The sequence below is a fragment of the Pyrus communis genome, chromosome 17 (assembly GCF_963583255.1).
Source record: "Pyrus communis chromosome 17, drPyrComm1.1, whole genome shotgun sequence".
NCBI lineage: Eukaryota > Viridiplantae > Streptophyta > Magnoliopsida > Rosales > Rosaceae > Pyrus > Pyrus communis.
The window spans coordinates 19,198,701-19,216,961 of record NC_084819.1 but is presented as its reverse complement, the minus strand read 5'-3'; the positions used below and the strand labels follow the sequence as shown (position 1 = coordinate 19,216,961).

General features: G+C 38.5%; 5 protein-coding genes across 5 annotated transcripts; all 5 read left to right on the top strand.

Moving 5' to 3' along the window:
* Positions 1–76: 76 nt before the first annotated feature.
* LOC137723776 (UDP-arabinopyranose mutase 3-like) lies at positions 77–1,696 on the top strand. The gene is made up of 2 exons (XM_068462968.1): positions 77–467; positions 1,284–1,696. Exons 1-2 carry the CDS (start codon positions 141–143, stop codon positions 1,536–1,538), a joined length of 582 nt encoding a protein of 193 aa, XP_068319069.1. The 5' UTR covers positions 77–140; the 3' UTR covers positions 1,539–1,696.
* A 735-nt stretch (positions 1,697–2,431) lies between these two features.
* Positions 2,432–5,016, top strand: LOC137723785 (root phototropism protein 3-like). The gene is made up of 4 exons (XM_068462975.1): positions 2,432–2,619; positions 2,754–2,823; positions 3,147–4,271; positions 4,367–5,016. The coding sequence occupies exons 1-4, from the start codon at positions 2,447–2,449 to the stop codon at positions 4,733–4,735; spliced, it is 1,737 nt and encodes a 578-aa protein (XP_068319076.1). The 5' UTR covers positions 2,432–2,446; the 3' UTR covers positions 4,736–5,016.
* Positions 5,017–6,528: 1,512 nt separating this feature from the next.
* LOC137723530 (uncharacterized) lies at positions 6,529–8,749 on the top strand. The gene is made up of 7 exons (XM_068462733.1): positions 6,529–6,785; positions 7,291–7,385; positions 7,473–7,546; positions 7,639–7,694; positions 7,807–7,919; positions 8,152–8,213; positions 8,389–8,749. The coding sequence occupies exons 1-7, from the start codon at positions 6,659–6,661 to the stop codon at positions 8,681–8,683; spliced, it is 822 nt and encodes a 273-aa protein (XP_068318834.1). The 5' UTR covers positions 6,529–6,658; the 3' UTR covers positions 8,684–8,749.
* A 1,009-nt stretch (positions 8,750–9,758) lies between these two features.
* On the top strand, positions 9,759–13,139 carry LOC137723009 (amidase 1-like). The gene is made up of 9 exons (XM_068462163.1): positions 9,759–9,953; positions 10,507–10,659; positions 10,848–10,972; positions 11,051–11,176; positions 11,514–11,696; positions 11,934–12,081; positions 12,163–12,331; positions 12,470–12,604; positions 12,752–13,139. Exons 1-9 carry the CDS (start codon positions 9,844–9,846, stop codon positions 12,887–12,889), a joined length of 1,287 nt encoding a protein of 428 aa, XP_068318264.1. The 5' UTR covers positions 9,759–9,843; the 3' UTR covers positions 12,890–13,139.
* A 1,307-nt stretch (positions 13,140–14,446) lies between these two features.
* Positions 14,447–18,232, top strand: LOC137723553 (mevalonate kinase-like). The gene is made up of 5 exons (XM_068462753.1): positions 14,447–14,788; positions 15,632–15,875; positions 15,974–16,227; positions 17,036–17,449; positions 17,869–18,232. Exons 1-5 carry the CDS (start codon positions 14,656–14,658, stop codon positions 17,985–17,987), a joined length of 1,164 nt encoding a protein of 387 aa, XP_068318854.1. The 5' UTR covers positions 14,447–14,655; the 3' UTR covers positions 17,988–18,232.
* Positions 18,233–18,261: the final 29 nt, after the last annotated feature.

The following is an 18,261-nucleotide window of genomic DNA, read 5'->3' as shown; positions in this document are numbered from 1 at the left end:
AATTGAAATGGACGGCCCAGATTGAAAATAAACATACCTTCCAATCATGACCGTTGGTTTTAGGTTTTAGTCTAAACTCCAACCCGTCTCTCTCTCCCTCCCTCTCTCTCGCTCTCCGTCGGTGAGAAGCAGCTGCAGCCATGGCGCAGTACAGCAAGGTCGCCCCGACCCCTCTGCTGAAGGACGAGCTCGACATCGTCATCCCCACCATCCGAAACCTCGATTTCCTCGAGATGTGGAGGCCCTTCTTCCAGCAGTACCACCTCATCATCGTCCAGGACGGCGACCCGTCGAAGGTGATCAAGGTCCCGGAGGGCTTCGACTACGAGCTCTACAACCGCAACGATATCAACCGGATTCTGGGTCCCAAGGCGTCCTGCATCTCCTTCAAGGACTCTGCTTGCAGATGCTTCGGCTACATGGTCTCCAAGAAGAAGTACATCTTCACCATCGACGACGATTGCTTTGTAAGTATCGCTTTTGGGTTTCGAAAACTTGGGATCTTAATTGGGGCTGTTTTGGATGTGGGATTTGATTTTTGAGTTGAAAAGGTTGGATCTTGGTGGGTTTTGGGAAGTGGGTTTTGTTGGGGTTTTCGAAATCTTGTTGTTCAATTGAATTTCGATTCGACTCGAATTGATTAGTTTGTGATGAAATTCTGTTGCTTTTGTTGTTTAGATCTGTTTCTGCTGCTAATGTTTGACTTACCCTCATCGTTTACTTTTGTTAATGAACTTTACTTGCTTTGATCTCTATTTCTTTCGAGTCATATTTTAATATCATAGTTGCCTTTGGTTTGATCCGTTTCTTACCATGAGTTCTTTCCGTTAGTGTACTTAAAGTCTTGTGTAGAGATGTTGTTTGTTAGTCATTGTCTTCTGATCCGGTTTCGGTGATAGCATGAATTATATAATTGCAATTCTATGATATCGAAGCTTTTGAAAGATTTGTATTGTTTTCGTAAATCTTAGGTTCAGCACTAAGCTAATTGATATACTGTTTACTACATTCACAGATCTCCACCTTGCACTCGAGTCTGTTCGAATTATTGTTAGATTTACACCTAAAAGTTTCGGCCCGTAAATATTGATTAAGATTAAAACGTTTAATTTCGGTTTCGTGTATTCGTAGTTTGAGTAGCTGGTGTTGTGTATTTGGAACTGTTGCTGGAATTAGCAATGTTATGGTGCTGCTAATGTGTTTCAGATTTGATCGATATCCTTAAAATTCTTGTGAAATTGAGGTGTTATAACTTAAGTATGGTACTCTTTGTGAAAATGCAGGTTGCCAAAGATCCTTCTGGCAAAGATATCAATGCACTTGAGCAGCATATCAAGAACCTTCTGTCTCCGTCAACTCCATTTTTCGTCAGCAGGTGTGTGGTGCAGGGGAACCTTGAGATTGGAAGTCTCAGAGAAGTTGATGTTAAGTCTGGGCTTCCTGCCACTACAAGTACTGAAAGATTGGAACTTCTTGACGATGACGAGCATATTCTTAGCATTAAAATAATTGGTGGGGATCACAGACTTAGGGTATGAAGACTTTGATATGAAGTTCTGTGTTCACCGGAGTCTTTGCATATCCTTTTATAATTCAGCACATACTTCTCTTTTCCTTTTATTTGGTTGCACATTTCTCAGCATACAAGCTAAAAGGTTAACTAGTTCACAAGATTTTGATATGAAGTTCTGTGTTCACCGGAGTCTTTGCATATTAGTCTGCAGTTTTTTGTGCAGATTGCAATCTGTGCAGTTTGCAATCTGTGAATATGTACAATTTTTTTTTTTTTCTTTCAAACAACCAAAAAAAAAAAAAAAAAAAGGACCCGTGGACCCGGCCCGAACCGGCCCGTTTCAACCGGGCCGGGTAATGTCCGGTTCTTATATTAAAAAATGTAATCCCCGGCCCGGCCCGCCCCGTTCCCTTTGAACCTAGGTCCGGTCCGGTCCCTTCAAAATTGGGCCCGGCCCGGCCCGTGCCCAGCCCTACCTTAGAGTATATGGTCAGCAAGGTTACACGAAAAAAATCTCTCCTAAAGTATAATGTCCGGCTAATGATTAGTACCTCCCTACCCAAGCTTTTCTCCCTCCAATCCAAGTTCAAATTCTTTTGACTTTGTCTTCCCAAGTTGATGTATTTACAAACAACAAAAGGGTAAATAATTTAATTTATGACATTGATTGAATGCACCTAAAAATAGGTCTACGTGGGACACATATTATCACGGCAGTGGCTTCAGTTCATCCACGATATACACCGACCTATACATGCTTAAAATGACAGCAGATGGCAAAAGCCAACCAACCCTCTTAATTTCCCAACTACTTCAGCCCCCCACCCCACAAAAAATACTTCAACCTTTTGTGTTCTATATAAAAGGCCAGAGCTCAAAAGTGCTTCGGAACAACAATTCCTTTTTCTATCTGTTCATACTTTGAAGCACAAAATGTATGCTTTTGTCTTGCATGGACATGACAAGGCTACTGCAGGTACGAAAAATGCCGATAGAGAAAATCTTGGTCAGTTTTCAGTATGCGGTGGGAGGCGCAACAAGTGTGTCATTACTCCGGCTAATGTCGGTATGGTTGCTGAAGCTATAGAGAGAAGAAATCAGAACTGGTATACCCCTTCCTCTCCTCTTGTTGTCTCTACTTATATTCATCCATGGATACCGTCACTGTAACATCCCCGTCTCTCCTTTTTTTTGGTTTTGATTGTGGCTAGTGGCAACCATCCATTTTTTTTTCTTGCAGGTTTGTTAGGACAGAAGTGGTAAATGATTTGATCATACAAGTTGGAGACTCCAACTTTTACTTGCACAAGGTATGCTACAATGCCTGAAAGACGATACTCCTTAGCTCTTACTGAAGGTCTTTCGGGGAAATTTCTTGAGTTGCAAGAAACTAGTTTGCCAAGAATAGGCAGCCATGTTTATACTAATAGATTTGTCACCGGTGACAATTTTTATCAAAGAATTGTATTGGTGAAATGTTGATATATATGAAATTTCTCTGAAAAAATGCCTTAACTCGCATGTTGTATCGAAAATATTTAGACTAGAAACTAGATAGAACTTTTGAATTAAGAAACTGAGATGTTAGGTTCTGATTCTTTGAAGTTTAATTTCATGGTTTGTCGATCCTCAGCTTCCGATGGTCATGAGAAGTGGATACTTGAATCGACTAGTATTCCAGAGAATTAGTGTAGGGAGAGATGCCAGCCCCAAAATCCAGATAGACAATCTTCCAGGCGGAGCAAAAGTTTTCGAATCTGTAGTCAAGTTCTGCTATGGTTGGAAGGTTGATCTAACTGCTGCCAACGTAGCTCCGCTATATTGTGCTGCGCATTTCTTGGAAATGAGTGATGACTTCGAACAAGGAAATCTGATTTCCAAAACCGAGACCTTTTTGAGCTTTTTGATGTTTTCGTCATGGAAAGACACCTTCCGGATTTTGAGAAGCTGTGAATCGATCTCTTCGTGCGCTAAAGAGTTGAAAATCTCCAAACGAAGTGCGGAAGCTATTGCTTGGAAGGCCTGTACAAACCTTAAAGCATTTAGTTCTGAAACTGATGAAATACAGTGCTTCAATGTTCTGCCAAACAATGCAGAGAACCCGAGGTTTCAAGATGCAGCTGACACTTGGTGGTTTGAAGATGTCTCGTTCCTTCGAATAGATCATTTCATCGAAGTGGTCCAAGCCTTAAAACTTAAAGGGATGAGAGCAGACCTGATAGGATCCTGTATAGCGCATTGGACTGCAAAATGGCTCTCGCGAGTCACCTCTGGACTCGAAAGAATGACCCCGAAGCATATGACACATCAGCTCCTAAGAGTTACAACCGAGTGCTTGGTTAAGGTACTTCCTACGGAGGAGAATTCAATTACTTGCAACTTTATACTTCATCTTCTTAAGCTAGGGTTTATGACAAAAATAAACTCGGACTTGTTGAACATGCTCGAAAGAAGAATAGCTTTCAAGCTGGATCAATGTCGCGCTCCGGATCTCTTGGTTAGGAACTATGGAGAGAAAGAGAGTGTCTATGATGTCGGTCTTGTTATAAGGGTGGTGGTGTCATATGTTTCCATAGTTTTGAGTAGTCCAACACCAAAAAGGTTTGCGGTTGGAAGGCTGATAGACGGATATCTTACCCTAGTTGCAAAGGATGAGAACCTTAAGGTGAATAATTTCCAATCACTTGCAGAAGCATTGCCAAAAGACGCTCGGTTTTGCGATGACAATCTTTATAGAGCCATTGACACGTACCTCAAGGTATCGATGTTTCTTCCATTTTCCGATAACATGCAGCAGTTAAATGCAATTACTTAAACAGGAGGAGCTTATATATAATTGTTTTCTTACTGCAGGTACACCCTAACTTAACAAAAGAAGAAAGAATGAGTCTGTGTAGAAACCTGGAGTATCATCGGTTGTCACAAGAAGCACGCCAGCACGTAATGAAGAATGATCGGTTACCCTTGAAGATTAATACGCGATTTATCCTTCTTGAGCAAGTAAACATGTCAAGGTCCATGACAGCTATTGGATCAAATTACCGAAGAACGATGACTCAGGCAATTGTCAGAGTAAATAAAGGTTTAGGGAAGGGAATGGCGAACTTGCGGAAGGAAATAAATTCAATGGCAGCAGAGGTTGAGACAATGAGATTGCAGCTCAATGATTTGAAAATTTGCAAAACAAAGCTTCAAAACCAAGTGAAGAGATGTATCGTATAGAAGAGAACTGTGAGTTTCATTTGGAAAATGTACTTTCTTTTCGTAACGTAATACGAACAGCCTGCCCGAGCTGGACATTGTTATTCCATCTTACGATTTCAAAGAATTTCAGAAACGCTAGACGAAGAGCTCACGCGGACAATAATTCGATATTGAATTTGAACACTAATCACAGAGGCAGGCTGATTTAAACACACTAGATGAAGAGTTCACGCGGACAATAATTCGCTACTAAATTTGAAGACAAACCTCAAAAGCAGGCTTATTTAAACAGAAGTTATCGCTCGATAGCACGTGATGAAAATGCAATTAAGCAATGGCATGCCTTACAAGATTATAAATAGTCAGAGAGGGCAATACATGTTTGATCACCCCAAAACAACTGACTTGTGACACAAGATACCAAACCTCAAAACTGACAAAATTGTTCGAAGGTTCGAATCATATCATGGCATCTAGCAGTAGTAGCAGGAGCAGTAAAGGCGAAGCCGTTGCTGCAGAAACTAGTACTCCTTCTCCATTCAAGATCAAACTCGAAGTAGATCACTTGCACACCGGCGTCCTCAAGATTGATCCTTCTAAGGAATTCGAAGAGCACGTTGTAGGGAACATGACCGCGGCTAATCAAAAGTTACTACACGAGTGGAAACCGGTTGAGTTTACATTCAAAGATGTCGATACAGATCAAACTTACCCGATGACTTTGCAGAAGACGGAGTCCTATAAATTTCTTAGTGATCAATCAAAGGAACAAGAAGCTATTGATTTGAGAAAGGCGAAGGATAACTTTTTCTACACCATTAGGCCTTCTAGTCGTGCGATGGACGAAAGGCAGCTCATGACTTTTGGAGATCAAGAGATTGGACTGCCATGGACAGCGCCGTCAGTTGACAGCAACAAGCCCGCACTTGAAGTTTCGGTTTTGTATGTTCCGAAGCTCGACCTTCCAAACCATCAGGAGACGAAATGGTTGATATTTCAGGGACGTAGAGTATAGCTAGTAATAGCAAATAGTTGGACATATGTTATATCATAAGTGGATTGTTAATTTCACGTGTGGTGCGACAATCATATTGAATACTTATTCAAAAGAAAGATGACCCGAAATTTGATGTAGTTAAGTTCATAGGTGGAATAGCCAATTTAATCCAAATGATATACAAAGTAACACAAATGACATGTTTACTTGGAGCGGCGGGACCTATGGCAGATTTAAGTAAATATATTATATTTCGTGTAAATAAGTGTTTATTTATACTTAAAAAATATGTATATATAATTTCATCATAAACTACAAAATAGAATGATATATATATATACGTATATATATTATGAAGTCTTGGAATATAATAAAAACATGAGGAACAAGCATATAATGTACGTTCATTTAAGTATTCGACAAGTCTTTTACAATTTATTGAAAAAAAATGAAATGCAAAATAAAAGTTATGTATTTTCTGTCTAAGTGAGACATGTGCCTAAGTGGATCTGGGTGGGCTAGACGGGTGCCTAAACGGTCTAGACGGGCACCTCAACAAGTCTATGCACATTTTCTTAATTTTCAAACGCCTAGTTATTAATTAGAGCGGTGATCAGTCGCTTAGCATCTAGGCAACGATAGACAGAGATTTTTTGAACAGTGAATTTTATAGAATTTCATATAAATTTATGTCACATGCCTATCTTATGACATTATTCGAAAATTTGAATGAAAATCTCTCGAATTAAATGGCAATAGGATAATTGGCAGCCTAGTACATTCGGCAACATAAATAGCTGCTAAGAAATATAGAAAAATGCAACGACATCTTTATTAGCGTCGTTTCTCGCGAAACGGCACCGCATTAATCTGATTATCCGATGGTGAACATCGGAGACGACAGAGGCTCCCTTCTCACAAGGAATTGAAAGGAGCAAGCAAAAATGGAGAAGCGAGGATTGAATGCCGACAAAATCAAAAGCTCTTCTTCTTGTTCGGAGGAGGACCCAAATCCTTGCCCCATCTGCCTCGGACCCATAATTCAAGATTCTTATCTCGAAAAATGTCTCCGTACGTTCCTTTCTCTCAGCTTCTCTGTGGTTTCAATTTCCATATTTTCTTGCATTTTCTCGGAAACCAAACAGGGCATCAAATTTAATTTTTCTTTTTTAACTCTTATTCGGTGCTGGGTTTTGATTGATCATTGTTTCAAGTTCCATGAATTGGGTTTCTTCAAGAATTGCGATATTTTTATGAATTTTTGTGCTTTAGCAATTGATGAAGCTTGAATTTCTATATAATTGATTACGTATTAAAGAATAATCATACATTTTTTTTCTTGTCAATGGAGGTAAAAAAAGGGTCTTTGTACGATTTGTAGATGTTCAATTTATGTTGGGCAGTTTTCTAACTTTTTATTTGATAGGATTAAGTATTATGTTTTCAATGGTTGATGAGCGAAAATGTCGAAAAAATGGGTCTTTGTTAATGATGTATATGCTGTGAAACAAAACTGTGTGACTGTGATGTTTAGTCGTCTATTGAGTCTTCGAAATCCCCGAATTCTGTGTTGCAGATAAGTTCTGTTACAAGTGCATTTTGCGTTGGACGGAAGTTGTTGCTCGCAAGCAGTCTTGCCCGCCGGATTATATAAAGTGTCCTCTTTGCAAGGTCAGTTTGTTCATACTGCATCTCTGTTCAATCAAGTTTTGTTTCTTTTTGTTATAGATAGTGCTGAATTTTAGTGGCTTGACGCAGACGGAAAATGTTTGTATAATATATGATTACGATGGATGTTCTTTTCAAAAGCATTGCATTGATCAGGATTCAGGGTACGTGTATTCTTCTGTTTTTATCTCTTTGAGCTCGTGTCGGTGATGTAACTGTGGTTTACTTATGTTTTTTCCGTTAATGATATCTGCAGCTTTATCTTATCGAAGGATCACAAGTATAGATTGCAATGTTATTACACCGAACCAGGTTTTGTGCTTCTTATAATTTTATTGGTTGTGTTGTTTCTCATTTTACATCCTGTGAAATGCTGTCACCGTATATATGTCTTCCAGTTGGTTAACTTTGTTTTTTTAATTAGGTTTCTTAAGTGACATATTTGACGTATCACGCTATTGGAAGTCCCACAAGTATCTTCAGCCAAACCGCTGGCTCCAAAGTTGGTTGAGAAGGGAAATCCAAGCTCTCATGCAGGTCTTGACTTCTTCTGCATAACTTTTCTCTCGTGGTGACACGAGGACATTTCAACATCCTACAGACTTTCGTTTTGTTTTGGCTAGGCAATGAACTGGATCACCTAGTCCAATTAGCTAAATCATAAAATTGTGCATGTGGCCTCTCTATATATGACAACCACAGCAGAACACACGTTTTATAGTTATTTGGGTGACTCTTTATAGCTAACTTGCTTCTTTGCTACTTATAGGAGGAAGATGTTGACATCGTCATGCACCACATACATGGCGTGATTAAGTCATCCTTGACAAGGTGATATGTGCTACGATCTAGATTTTGAAAAAGGAGTTGATCATCCATGATAATTAATTGAATAATGTTCCAAAGTTTGCTCCCATCTTTTGAGTTCTTTTGGATGAGATGAAAAAGAATATAACATTGAAGTATCTCTGCGTCTGAACTTTTACCCGGACCATGCATTTTTCAGGGATGAGCAGAAAGGTCGAACAACAGCACCTGAAGAAACACAAGGAGAATTTCAAGAATCAACCTCTGATGCAGCAGGGCCCTTCCTGGCAGCAAAAACCAATCGCTTTGTAAACGAGGTGGAACTATTTCTTGCTTCGGGTTTGAACATTGAAGCATACGATGCTGTGTGCATGCAACGCTTAGGTTGGAGTGCCCCGGGAGTAACTACGGAGCCAGCAGAGGGAGAACTTGCCGAACATAGACCTGTGATTCCTTACTTGAACATATTTTATGACTCCGACTGCAGCGAATGAAAGTTTTCATCTGCATATGTATGGAACTGTCACTTGAAGTTGAATCTTTGTTTTAAGTGATATAAAGTGCGTACTTGTCTTGGATACATAATTTGGCCGGAATCTCAAATATGAGTTTTGAATCTCCGGTGCATCGGAGGTGGTTTGCCCTTATATTTGGACAGAAAGATGCTCCGTCTCAGGCTTCGGATATACAACTCTGCCGTGCATCGGAGATGCTCTAACAAGTCAACATCCACATTTGGAAAATGGAAGAGCCTGAATTCTCTCATATAAATGTTTTTGTTTAATAAAAGTTGAAATAAGAGGAAATTGTAGCAATTGTCTCTTATTTTTAATCCAATTAGAGTAATGACCCTTCAACTAAAAATTTGTGATCGTTAGTTCCTTGATTCATCAAAACATCTAGGCAAGGTCTTTTTTGTCAACTTCATTAGAATTTTTGTCAAAATGAGTCACATGCCACGCACTTGAGGTTGAGGGCAAATGTGAAAAATCAAATGAGAAAATTGTAGCAATAGTCTCTTAATTTTAACTCAATTGTAGCAATAATTGTTCCAACATGACTCATTTTGACGGAAGTTTTGATGGAGTCGATGAAAATGACTATAGTTGCACGTTTTGATGAGTTAAGAACCAATGGTTACAGATTTTTGATTTGATGAACGTTATTCTAATTGAGTTAAAGTTGAACGACTATTGTTACAGTTTAATTAATTTTGTTTAATAGATTTTAATTTAAAAAAAATATAAAAAAAAAAAAGTTTTAACGAAACAGTCATGTACTGTTTACTTTTAATGAAAAATCACATTTTATCTTTCTCTAGTACTATTCACTACATCTTTATTTTTATTAAAACTAAATTTTTTTTGAACTTTTTGTTAGTTTTTCTTAAAAAAAAAAAAAAAAAAAATGTTTATAAAACTGCTTTACCAATCACCGGATTTTCCACTTTGCCCCCACTGACCTGACGCGACCAACGTATCAACAACCAATAATTGTAAGGATAATATCGTCATTGTGATTTGAATACGATGAATGGTGTCAACGGATATCATCCTGCAACAGCCCGAGTGATGAGTGCCATTCAAGTCTCTCAAATGTGGAGCTGCTGAGGCTGAGGTGGTTTGATCGAACAGTAGCACAGAGAGAGAGAGAGATGGCGATAGACTCAAACCATGGAGCTTTCATGGAGAAAATCCTTATACAACCGCCGTCTCCGTCGCGTGATCTTCCTCTGAGCGGCCTCACCTTTGCTGTCAAAGACATGTGAGAACTACTCCCTTTAATTTTCCTCGGTTGTTTCACTCTTTCATTATTTGGAGGCTTCAGAATTTGAATTATTATACTTAAATTTGTCTGCTTTCGTGCTTTTTTGCTGATTTCCGATTTTGGGTTCAATCATATTCTTGAAGAAACTTTTTTTTTTTTTTTTTTTTTGTGTTTCTGTGATTTTGGGTGTTTGTTTATACAATACGAGTGTTTTTAGAATGCCGAAAGAGCAATTTTAGATAACGAAAAGCGCTTCTAGTAAATTTGACAAGAAAAGTTAAAAGGTGCTTTTTCCAGAAGCACTTCAATTTTTGATGAAGTTTATTTGCTTCTTATCAAAGAACTTATGTAGAAACGGCTTATGATCAGAAGTGCTTTTTCAGAGAAGCATTTCTAATAAATCAATGTGCTTTGTGTGGTTATATGTGTTGTGAAACCATGTTGATGAACTTCAGTTGAGGGTGCTAAATAGTGCTATCTTTTCATGTGTGTATTTCTGCGTAAAGCTAGAACATCTTTTTTTATCACTGAAATATGAACTTGGAGGCAGATTTGATGTGGCTGGACATGTGACCGGGTTTGGGAATCCTGATTGGGCGAGGACTCACCCGGCTGCCGAATCAACAGCTCCGGCTGTTTCGGCAATTTTGAGTGGAGGTGCCACATGTATTGGTATTACTGTCATGGATGAAATGGCATACAGGTTAGTTCAGAGAGGCCTTATCTTTCACATGCTTTAACTTGCATTACTGTTTTGGTTGCAAAATGTTTGACAACTGACCGATTGCTACAAGTCTCTTTTCGTAGTAAACATATTTAAATGGCGATTTTGTGCATTCTAAAATCACTTGAAGGAAAAGGCCCTTGAATTTCGCATTGTGTTGTTGGCAGTATAAATGGAGAGAACAAGCATTATGGTACTCCCACAAATCCATGTGCACCAGATAGGGTGCCTGGGGGCTCTTCTAGCGGTTCTGCTGTTGCCGTGGGTGCAGACCTCGCAGATTTTTCCTTAGGTAAGTTATTCCTTGTTGTGTGCTTTTGGTTTTTTTCTTGCTTCTTTATGTTGAAGCACAAGATCCTCACTTTTTCAGGAACCGACACTGGAGGAAGTGTAAGAGTTCCATCTTCGTATTGTGGAATTTTTGGGTTTCGGCCATCTCATGGTGTCATTTCTACTTCTGGAGTTACGCCTATGGCACAAAGTTTCGATACAGTGGGTGAGAAATCAATGACTTTTTATATTGCAGACTGGCTTAGGAAATAAATTTTTGGATGTGAAAAAGAAAATGTAATGTTTCGGTTTTCCCTCGATTTTATATAACAAGAAGTATCTCTATTTCTATTTCTAGAAAGTAGCTAACTTCTTCCACTTTAATGATTCATATGCCATCCATACATTCTGCATTTTTGTTGATTATTACTCGTGATACTTGTGTGTTTTAAGTTTTTATGCACTTGGAAATATAGTATTTGGAAAACTTTACCAATGTGAATGATCTATCTAGCACTCTAGGCAATCGGAAACCATCCTTTTGACTCTAACTTCTGATCTAGGATGGTTTGCTAGGAATCCCGCGATTTTGAATAGAGTTGGACAAGTGTTGCTCCAATTGCCTGATAGGGGACCTGTCGTGCCCACTCAGTTCATCATCGCAGAAGACTGTTTCCAGCTTTCAAGTATTCCAAGCAGTCGAGTAAAACAAGTACTTGTTGACTCAGTTGAGAAGTTATTTGGAGGTAAGTGAATTGACTGTATTCATCCGTTTCAGCACTAGCTGTAAGTATTTTGATTGACATAAATCGAGACCAATTTGTAATTCCCCTGCGTTTCAAGACACAAATAGACCATTAAAATCAGTAGACATATTATTACCTGAAAATCATCATTCACTTGGTTAAATTAGATCTCACTGAGATACGGACAAGCTCAATTTATGGAAAGAAGAAGCTGACTTATTATTTTTGAAAATGCAGGTCATGTTATAAAGCATGCTAACCTCAGGGACATCGTCAAGGACAGAGTTCCAAGCTTGAACTCTTTCTTGGATAAGGGAAATGCAAGTCAAGAGTACAATATACCATCGTTGATAGCCCTATCAAGCGCCATGCGTCTACTTCAAAGGTGCTGATTTGGTGGACTTGATTAATAAAAGTTCAATTTGTCCTTCATAATGAATTCCAATTTTATTATTTGAGAGCGTAGGTATGAATTCAAGAACAACCATGGTGAATGGGTTAGTACAGTCAGACCTGACTTAGGTCCCGGGATAGCAGAACGTGTATGGGAAGCTGTTCAGTCAGCAGATGAAAATGTCGATGTATGTCACTCCATCAAGACTGAATTACGTGCTGCTCTTACTGAACTTCTCGGGGTACTCTCTCTCTCTCACACATCTTGGCAAGCATCAAAGTTAAATTTAGGAATCCGTCGCTTCATATTATTTGTTTGCATCTTACCTTCCTATTGGCTCTAATGCATATGTGACACATTCTACTTGATTTACTCTCAGGATTTCGGTGTTCTCGCAATTCCTACAGTTCCAGGGGCTCCACCAAAACTGCAAACAGATCCTACTACACTCGAAACTTTTCGTGCCAGGGCATTCAGCTTGCTCTCCATTGCCGGAGTATCCGGATTCTGCCAGGTTTTTAATCCATCTCCTCTCTCCCTCTCCTCTCTCCATGTTTGTATGTTTGTGCACGATGCAAAGTACGACACATTACGATCCTTTTCTTCGTCGATGCTGCAAGTACCTGCTGAAAGTTTGTAACATATTTCTACGTATTTGCAGGTGAGTATACCACTGGCGATGTATGACAACCTACCTGTTTCAGTTTCCTTGTTGGCCAAGCATGGCTCGGATGGGTTCCTGCTCAATCTTGTCGAGACTCTTTACGACACTCTCAAAGAACAAGTCGGATGTTTGTGATTGTGGGCTACAAGATTTTGAGTTGCAAGTTTTATTTTCAAACTCTTTGCTAAATAATACTTTTGAATAAAATATATTGCCGGACCCAATTTGCTGACTTGAAGAATTAAGAGTTGACCTTGAGTTACTACTTCTTCAATTTGATAGTTGGGTTGCTATCTCCGTTGGAGATGCTTTTTTACTACGTGGCACAGTAAACCTAACTTTGTTACTTGATTGTTATCTTTTTTGAAGATGCTCTTAGCTTTTATATCACGCTTCACAAGAGTAATTTCCGAACTCCACTTTTCACCTCCCGCATTCCCCTTCTTAATTTGTCCTTTGGTTATCAATCCAATGCTCAAAAACAGAGTGACTGCATAAGTCCAAAGAAGACCGTAGAAATCATTCGTTTCATATACTACCTTGTTAGATGAGCAACCTAAAATAGGCAAATGAAAAGGATAAACAGGGGGTGGAGCTATTCACACACCCCTTTTATCTCTCACACCTCATTAATCAATCATAATCTTAAATGTGTTGAAAACATTAGCAATGTTGAAACTGTGTGGCAGTTTAATGAATGACCATATAAATTTTTTAATACCTATATAAGTTTTTTCAACACATCTAAGATTATGATTGATTAATTTGTACAGGTAAAGACAGGTGGGCGCTCGACAACTGCGTTGTTGTGTGAGTGGGCTAGTTTCCAACCAAAAACCCAAGGCCCCACTTTTTTTTTTTTTTTTTTAAATTTATTATTATTGAGGGGGTGGAGGACGGTTTTAAACTTTGACAATAGCCTAGGAGAGAGGGTATGTTATGGGTGTTAACCCAATATTTTACTCAAGTTTTAACGAAAAATCCACGGTACTGTTTATTTTAATAAAAAAAAAAATATATTTTTATACTAAAATGTCAATTCTGGTACTATTTACTTTACTTTTTATTTTGTACTTATCATTAAAACTCAAAGTTTTCAAGTCATTTTCATTAATTTTCTTATATTTTATCCACTCGTGCAAAGCACACTCCGGTCTCATAACATATGCTTGAAATTGACTCTTATACTTGATCTTGCCAGCTTGAGGATCCGAGACTTTTTGTTTGGTTTTCGAGATTTGATCGGAATAGAAAATACTCAATGTATCTTGAAAAAAGAGATGAGAAATTATTCATTCCGATCCCCTCAAAATAAGTATTAGAATAATAAAAAATATCTTCACGTCTAATCCTTTAAAAACAAAAAATTATTCATTTCTACTTTCACGGTTACCCAAGTCCTGAGAATCTAAATTTAGATACAAATATCGCATATCATTGATCTATCCAACTCTGTAATCTTAAGTTACACCAAACATAGCATAAAGTTAAAACCATATTCAATTTAGTGCAATCCAATCCCGCTTGGAAATGCTTATTTAAAAAGCACTTCTACGCAACGCTCTATTTATAAAACATAAAAAATTATAAAAAGAAGGGCAATGCATTTTCTGCATGGAGAAAAAGGCACCTGAAAAACAAGGAGCCAAAAAAAGGAATCAGAAGGCAATGCAGCGTTGGAATAAATAATGGAAGAGGCCAACTGTGGTTGGTTGCAGCAGCCTAATTTCGACTTTTCTTACATTAATGGACCGTATATATTTTAACCCACCAAGTTCCAAGATCCAAGTTCCAACCACCACTCTCCTCGCACCGGGGAGACTCTCTGCAATTTTTCAGAATTGGCACCAAAGTATTTGGATTTGGTGACCAGATTGGAACCATTCAACCAATTTCAAGAAATGGAAGTGAAGGCAAGAGCACCTGGAAAAATCATACTCTCGGGGGAACATGCTGTTGTTCATGGAACGACGGCGGTGGCTTCCTCCATTGACCTTTACACCTACGTCTCTCTTCGCTTTCCCACTCCCTCTGGTACTCTCTCTCTCTCTCTCTTAATCTCTCTTGGGTTTGTTTCAGTCTGTCAATTTATATAATTTATTTTTTGATTTGGGATCTTATTGGGAAGATATCGTTTTTTGAGTTGGATTCATGGGTTTTGCTAAGATATCATTTTTGGGTTATGAATGGTTTGCCAATGCAAAGATTTTGCGTCTTTTTTATGGTTGGATTGATGGGTTTTGCTTAAGCTTTCAAATGATGGCATTTCCAATTCAAAAGCAAAAGTTTGCATCTTTTTGTAAGGTAAAAATTCAGCTTGGGTTGCCTTGAAATCAGGATTTATAGAAACCCTTTTCAGATTCTGGGAAGTTCTATTGGGTAGGATGATAGTGTGTCTGAAACTTCTGTTCTGTTCAGGTTCACGGGTTCTGATTAAGCTTTGTGACTCTGTTGCCAACCGCAAAAAGCTTGTATCTTTTTGTGAGATAAGCTTAAATTTGGTTGTTCTGTTGCTCCAAGTTGTGGTTAAAAGATATCCTCTTGAGATTATGTGAAATTCTATTTAGTGGATGAATCTGATTAGATAATTTTGTAGGGTTTAAGTTATGTTAGAAGTCCAATTGCAAAAGTTTGAGCCTTTTTCCAAGTTAAGCATTTAGCTACTGGATTGCGTGAAATCAGTATTTAAAGAAGCCCTTTTTAGATTCTGGACAAATCTGTTTTCAGACGACCCTGACTATTGGTCTAGTTGAATTTATAGGGTTTAAGTTATATTAGAAATCTGTTTATGGATATGAACATAGTAAAGTTCATATGTTCATGTCCAGGTTCATTTTGAATAATTTGTCACTGACGGCCTTTCGCTGTTATTCATAGATAGTGATGATGCACTAAGACTCCAGCTCAAGGATGTTGGATTAGAGTTTTCATGGCCTATTGGTAGATTAAAAGCAGTCCTATCAGGATTAGATATTCCCAACTCATCAGTGCCAACCTCATGTTCACTGGAGTCGACTAAATCACTTGCTGCTTTAGTTGATGAACTGAAGATTCCAGAGGCAAACATTGGACTTGGTGCTGGAGTGTTGGCTTTTCTTTGGCTATATTCATCTATCCAAGGGTACGCAATCGTTATTTGTTTGTATAATCGACTACTTTCAGTTCTTGACTCTTGATTCTTATTTTCTCGTTCTCTGATTCCTTCTCTTTATGGCTCAGATTTAAACCTGCCACTGTTGTTGTCACTTCAGAACTTCCGTTGGGTTCAGGCCTGGGATCATCCGCCGCATTCTGTGTTGCACTCTCGGGTGCTCTTCTTTCTTTCTCAAATTCTGTAAGTCTGGATTTGAGCCACAAAGAGTGGACCAGTTTTGGGGACAGTGAACTTGATTTGCTGAACAAATGGGCTTTTGAAGGTGAAATGATCATCCATGGAAAGCCATCTGGAATCGACAATACAGTTAGCACATACGGTATGTTATTTGTGACCTGTGCCCGACACATTTTCTTCCTTCATCAATATCTCATTTCTTCTTTTTTCACTTATCTTCTCGCCTTGGATTTTTGAGTTATAAAGTTCTTGGAATCAGTTAGATAAATAGTTTGTCTGGATTAATACAAAAAGTGTTACGATGTCAAACAGCTACTGGTGAAAAGGAAAATTTTCAATTTACTGGAAGCCACATTGTTTCATACATGAAGAGATTCATTTATCTCTATGCATCTACTTCATTAGTGCTTACTAGTACCCAAAAAATAGTCGTACCAGATCCACATTGTACCTTGAAGTTCCTTATCGGACTTTTCTTTGGTAAGATAGGAACTCTCTTGAGATTGATTTGCTTAATCCATACTCTTTTATTCTTTGTAATCCAAGCCTACTGTTGGTTCCAAAATCTTGTTAATTATGCGATTCAGTGCGGAAGTGTTAAGTTGCTAAACGCTTTACTATTTTAGTTAATGTTCAATATAACCTGAATTTAGCGGGATTATTGTTGGAGAGGAATCATGGATTTTCCGGTACTGACTCATCGCGACTAATCTAGAAACTGTTGTTTTAAATCACCGAACATTATAGTAATTCGAATTGATATCTCAGTAATATCGAGGTATTCAAATATGCATAATGGTATCTGGTTTCAGACTCTCCATATCATCTTTTGGCATATTTGTTGGAGTTCAAATGTTAGAGATATGGAGTATTTTAGTTTCTTTACCTTGTTCGATGCAATGGATTTACTGCTTTTGACAATATCTTTATACGAATCTCTCTTCCAACAGGCAATATGATCAAGTTTCGCTCAGGTAGTCTGACTCGTATCAAATCGAACACAACACTCAAAATGCTTATTACCAACACAAAAGTTGGGAGGAACACGAAGGCCTTAGTCGCTGGTGTTTCGGAGAGAACTTTAAGGCATCCAAAGGGCATGGCTTCTGTGTTTAACGCAGTGGATTCTATCAGCACGGAAATGGCTAACATCATCCAATCGTCTGCGCCCGATGATCTCTCCATCACTGAGATGGAAGCGAAAATAGAAGAGTTAATGGAAATGAATCAAGGTCTGCTCCAATGTATGGGGGTCAGCCACGCTTCAATTGAAACCGTTATCCGAACAACGTTGAAATACAAGTTAGCTTCCAATCTGACGGGAGCTGGGGGTGGAGGTTGTGTTCTCACGCTGCTGCCAACCTGTATCCTTTCATGGTTCCATTTATTTTTAGTTCTTTACCACATTTTCTCATGTCTCGTCATTTTCCTTCTAGTCTCGCAAAATATCACAAACACAGTTTAACACCTGTTAAGGATTGCTTATAGAAGGGCTAAAATTGCTTTCTGACAACTAAAAACACTTCTAATTACGTTCGGCATAAAAACTTAAGAGCGCTTCTGGGTTGTAAAAGCTTTTTACGGAGAGAAGCTCTTCCAAGTGCATTTCCAAGAACCTCTTGGATTTCTAATAATTTTTGTTACATGTTTACAATAAAAGCCTTTCAAGCAAAAGTGCTTATTTCTACGTAAGCAGTCCCAAACAAGCGCTTCGTGACCCCTTGTAGTTTGTTTAGTGTTCACCTAGTTTATTTCCCAACGTTTCCTTGACCACATGAATCAGTGCTATCAGGAACTGTTGTTCATAAAGTAACTGCTGAGCTGGAGTCTTGTGGATTCCTTTGTCTGACGGCCGCCATCGGTGGAAACGGAGTTGAAATTTGCTTCGGCGGTTCATCGTAACCTCCCCTCTGAAGTGCTGAGAGTAAGAAGATCTTAAAGCTCCATTGCTGACTGGTAGGACACAAGCTCTCTCTGCTCTCTGTAATTTCCGTCTTCCTATTTTTTGACGGAAATATTTGAAAAGAACTGGCAATCTGTGCTGGTTCGTAGATTTCTTGTGGCGTAAGCAAGATTGTTGCATATACATTTGTTTGTAACTTGTAAGAGATGAATATTCTTTACATCAAGGTGTTGAATTATTTTTATTTTAATCTCTTTAAATCACAGCTTAGAA

Excerpts from the sequence above, each read along its gene's own strand:
- LOC137723553 (XM_068462753.1), top strand. The coding sequence starts at position 14,656 with ATGGAAGTGAAGGCAAGAGCACCTGGAAAAATCATACTCTCGGGGGAA. Across the intron at positions 14,789-15,631 it reads TCGCTTTCCCACTCCCTCTG|ATAGTGATGATGCACTAAGA; the intron begins GTACTCTCTCTC and ends TGTTATTCATAG. Across the intron at positions 16,228-17,035 it reads CAATACAGTTAGCACATACG|GCAATATGATCAAGTTTCGC; the intron begins GTATGTTATTTG and ends CTCTTCCAACAG.
- LOC137723785 (XM_068462975.1), top strand. The coding sequence starts at position 2,447 with ATGTATGCTTTTGTCTTGCATGGACATGACAAGGCTACTGCAGGTACG. Across the intron at positions 2,620-2,753 it reads GAGAGAAGAAATCAGAACTG|GTTTGTTAGGACAGAAGTGG; the intron begins GTATACCCCTTC and ends TTTTTCTTGCAG. Across the intron at positions 2,824-3,146 it reads CCAACTTTTACTTGCACAAG|CTTCCGATGGTCATGAGAAG; the intron begins GTATGCTACAAT and ends GTCGATCCTCAG.
- LOC137723776 (XM_068462968.1), top strand. The coding sequence starts at position 141 with ATGGCGCAGTACAGCAAGGTCGCCCCGACCCCTCTGCTGAAGGACGAG. Across the intron at positions 468-1,283 it reads CCATCGACGACGATTGCTTT|GTTGCCAAAGATCCTTCTGG; the intron begins GTAAGTATCGCT and ends GTGAAAATGCAG.
- LOC137723009 (XM_068462163.1), top strand. The coding sequence starts at position 9,844 with ATGGCGATAGACTCAAACCATGGAGCTTTCATGGAGAAAATCCTTATA. Across the intron at positions 9,954-10,506 it reads ACCTTTGCTGTCAAAGACAT|ATTTGATGTGGCTGGACATG; the intron begins GTGAGAACTACT and ends ACTTGGAGGCAG. Across the intron at positions 10,660-10,847 it reads ATGGATGAAATGGCATACAG|TATAAATGGAGAGAACAAGC; the intron begins GTTAGTTCAGAG and ends TGTTGTTGGCAG.
- LOC137723530 (XM_068462733.1), top strand. The coding sequence starts at position 6,659 with ATGGAGAAGCGAGGATTGAATGCCGACAAAATCAAAAGCTCTTCTTCT. Across the intron at positions 6,786-7,290 it reads TTATCTCGAAAAATGTCTCC|ATAAGTTCTGTTACAAGTGC; the intron begins GTACGTTCCTTT and ends TCTGTGTTGCAG. Across the intron at positions 8,214-8,388 it reads ATTAAGTCATCCTTGACAAG|GGATGAGCAGAAAGGTCGAA; the intron begins GTGATATGTGCT and ends TGCATTTTTCAG.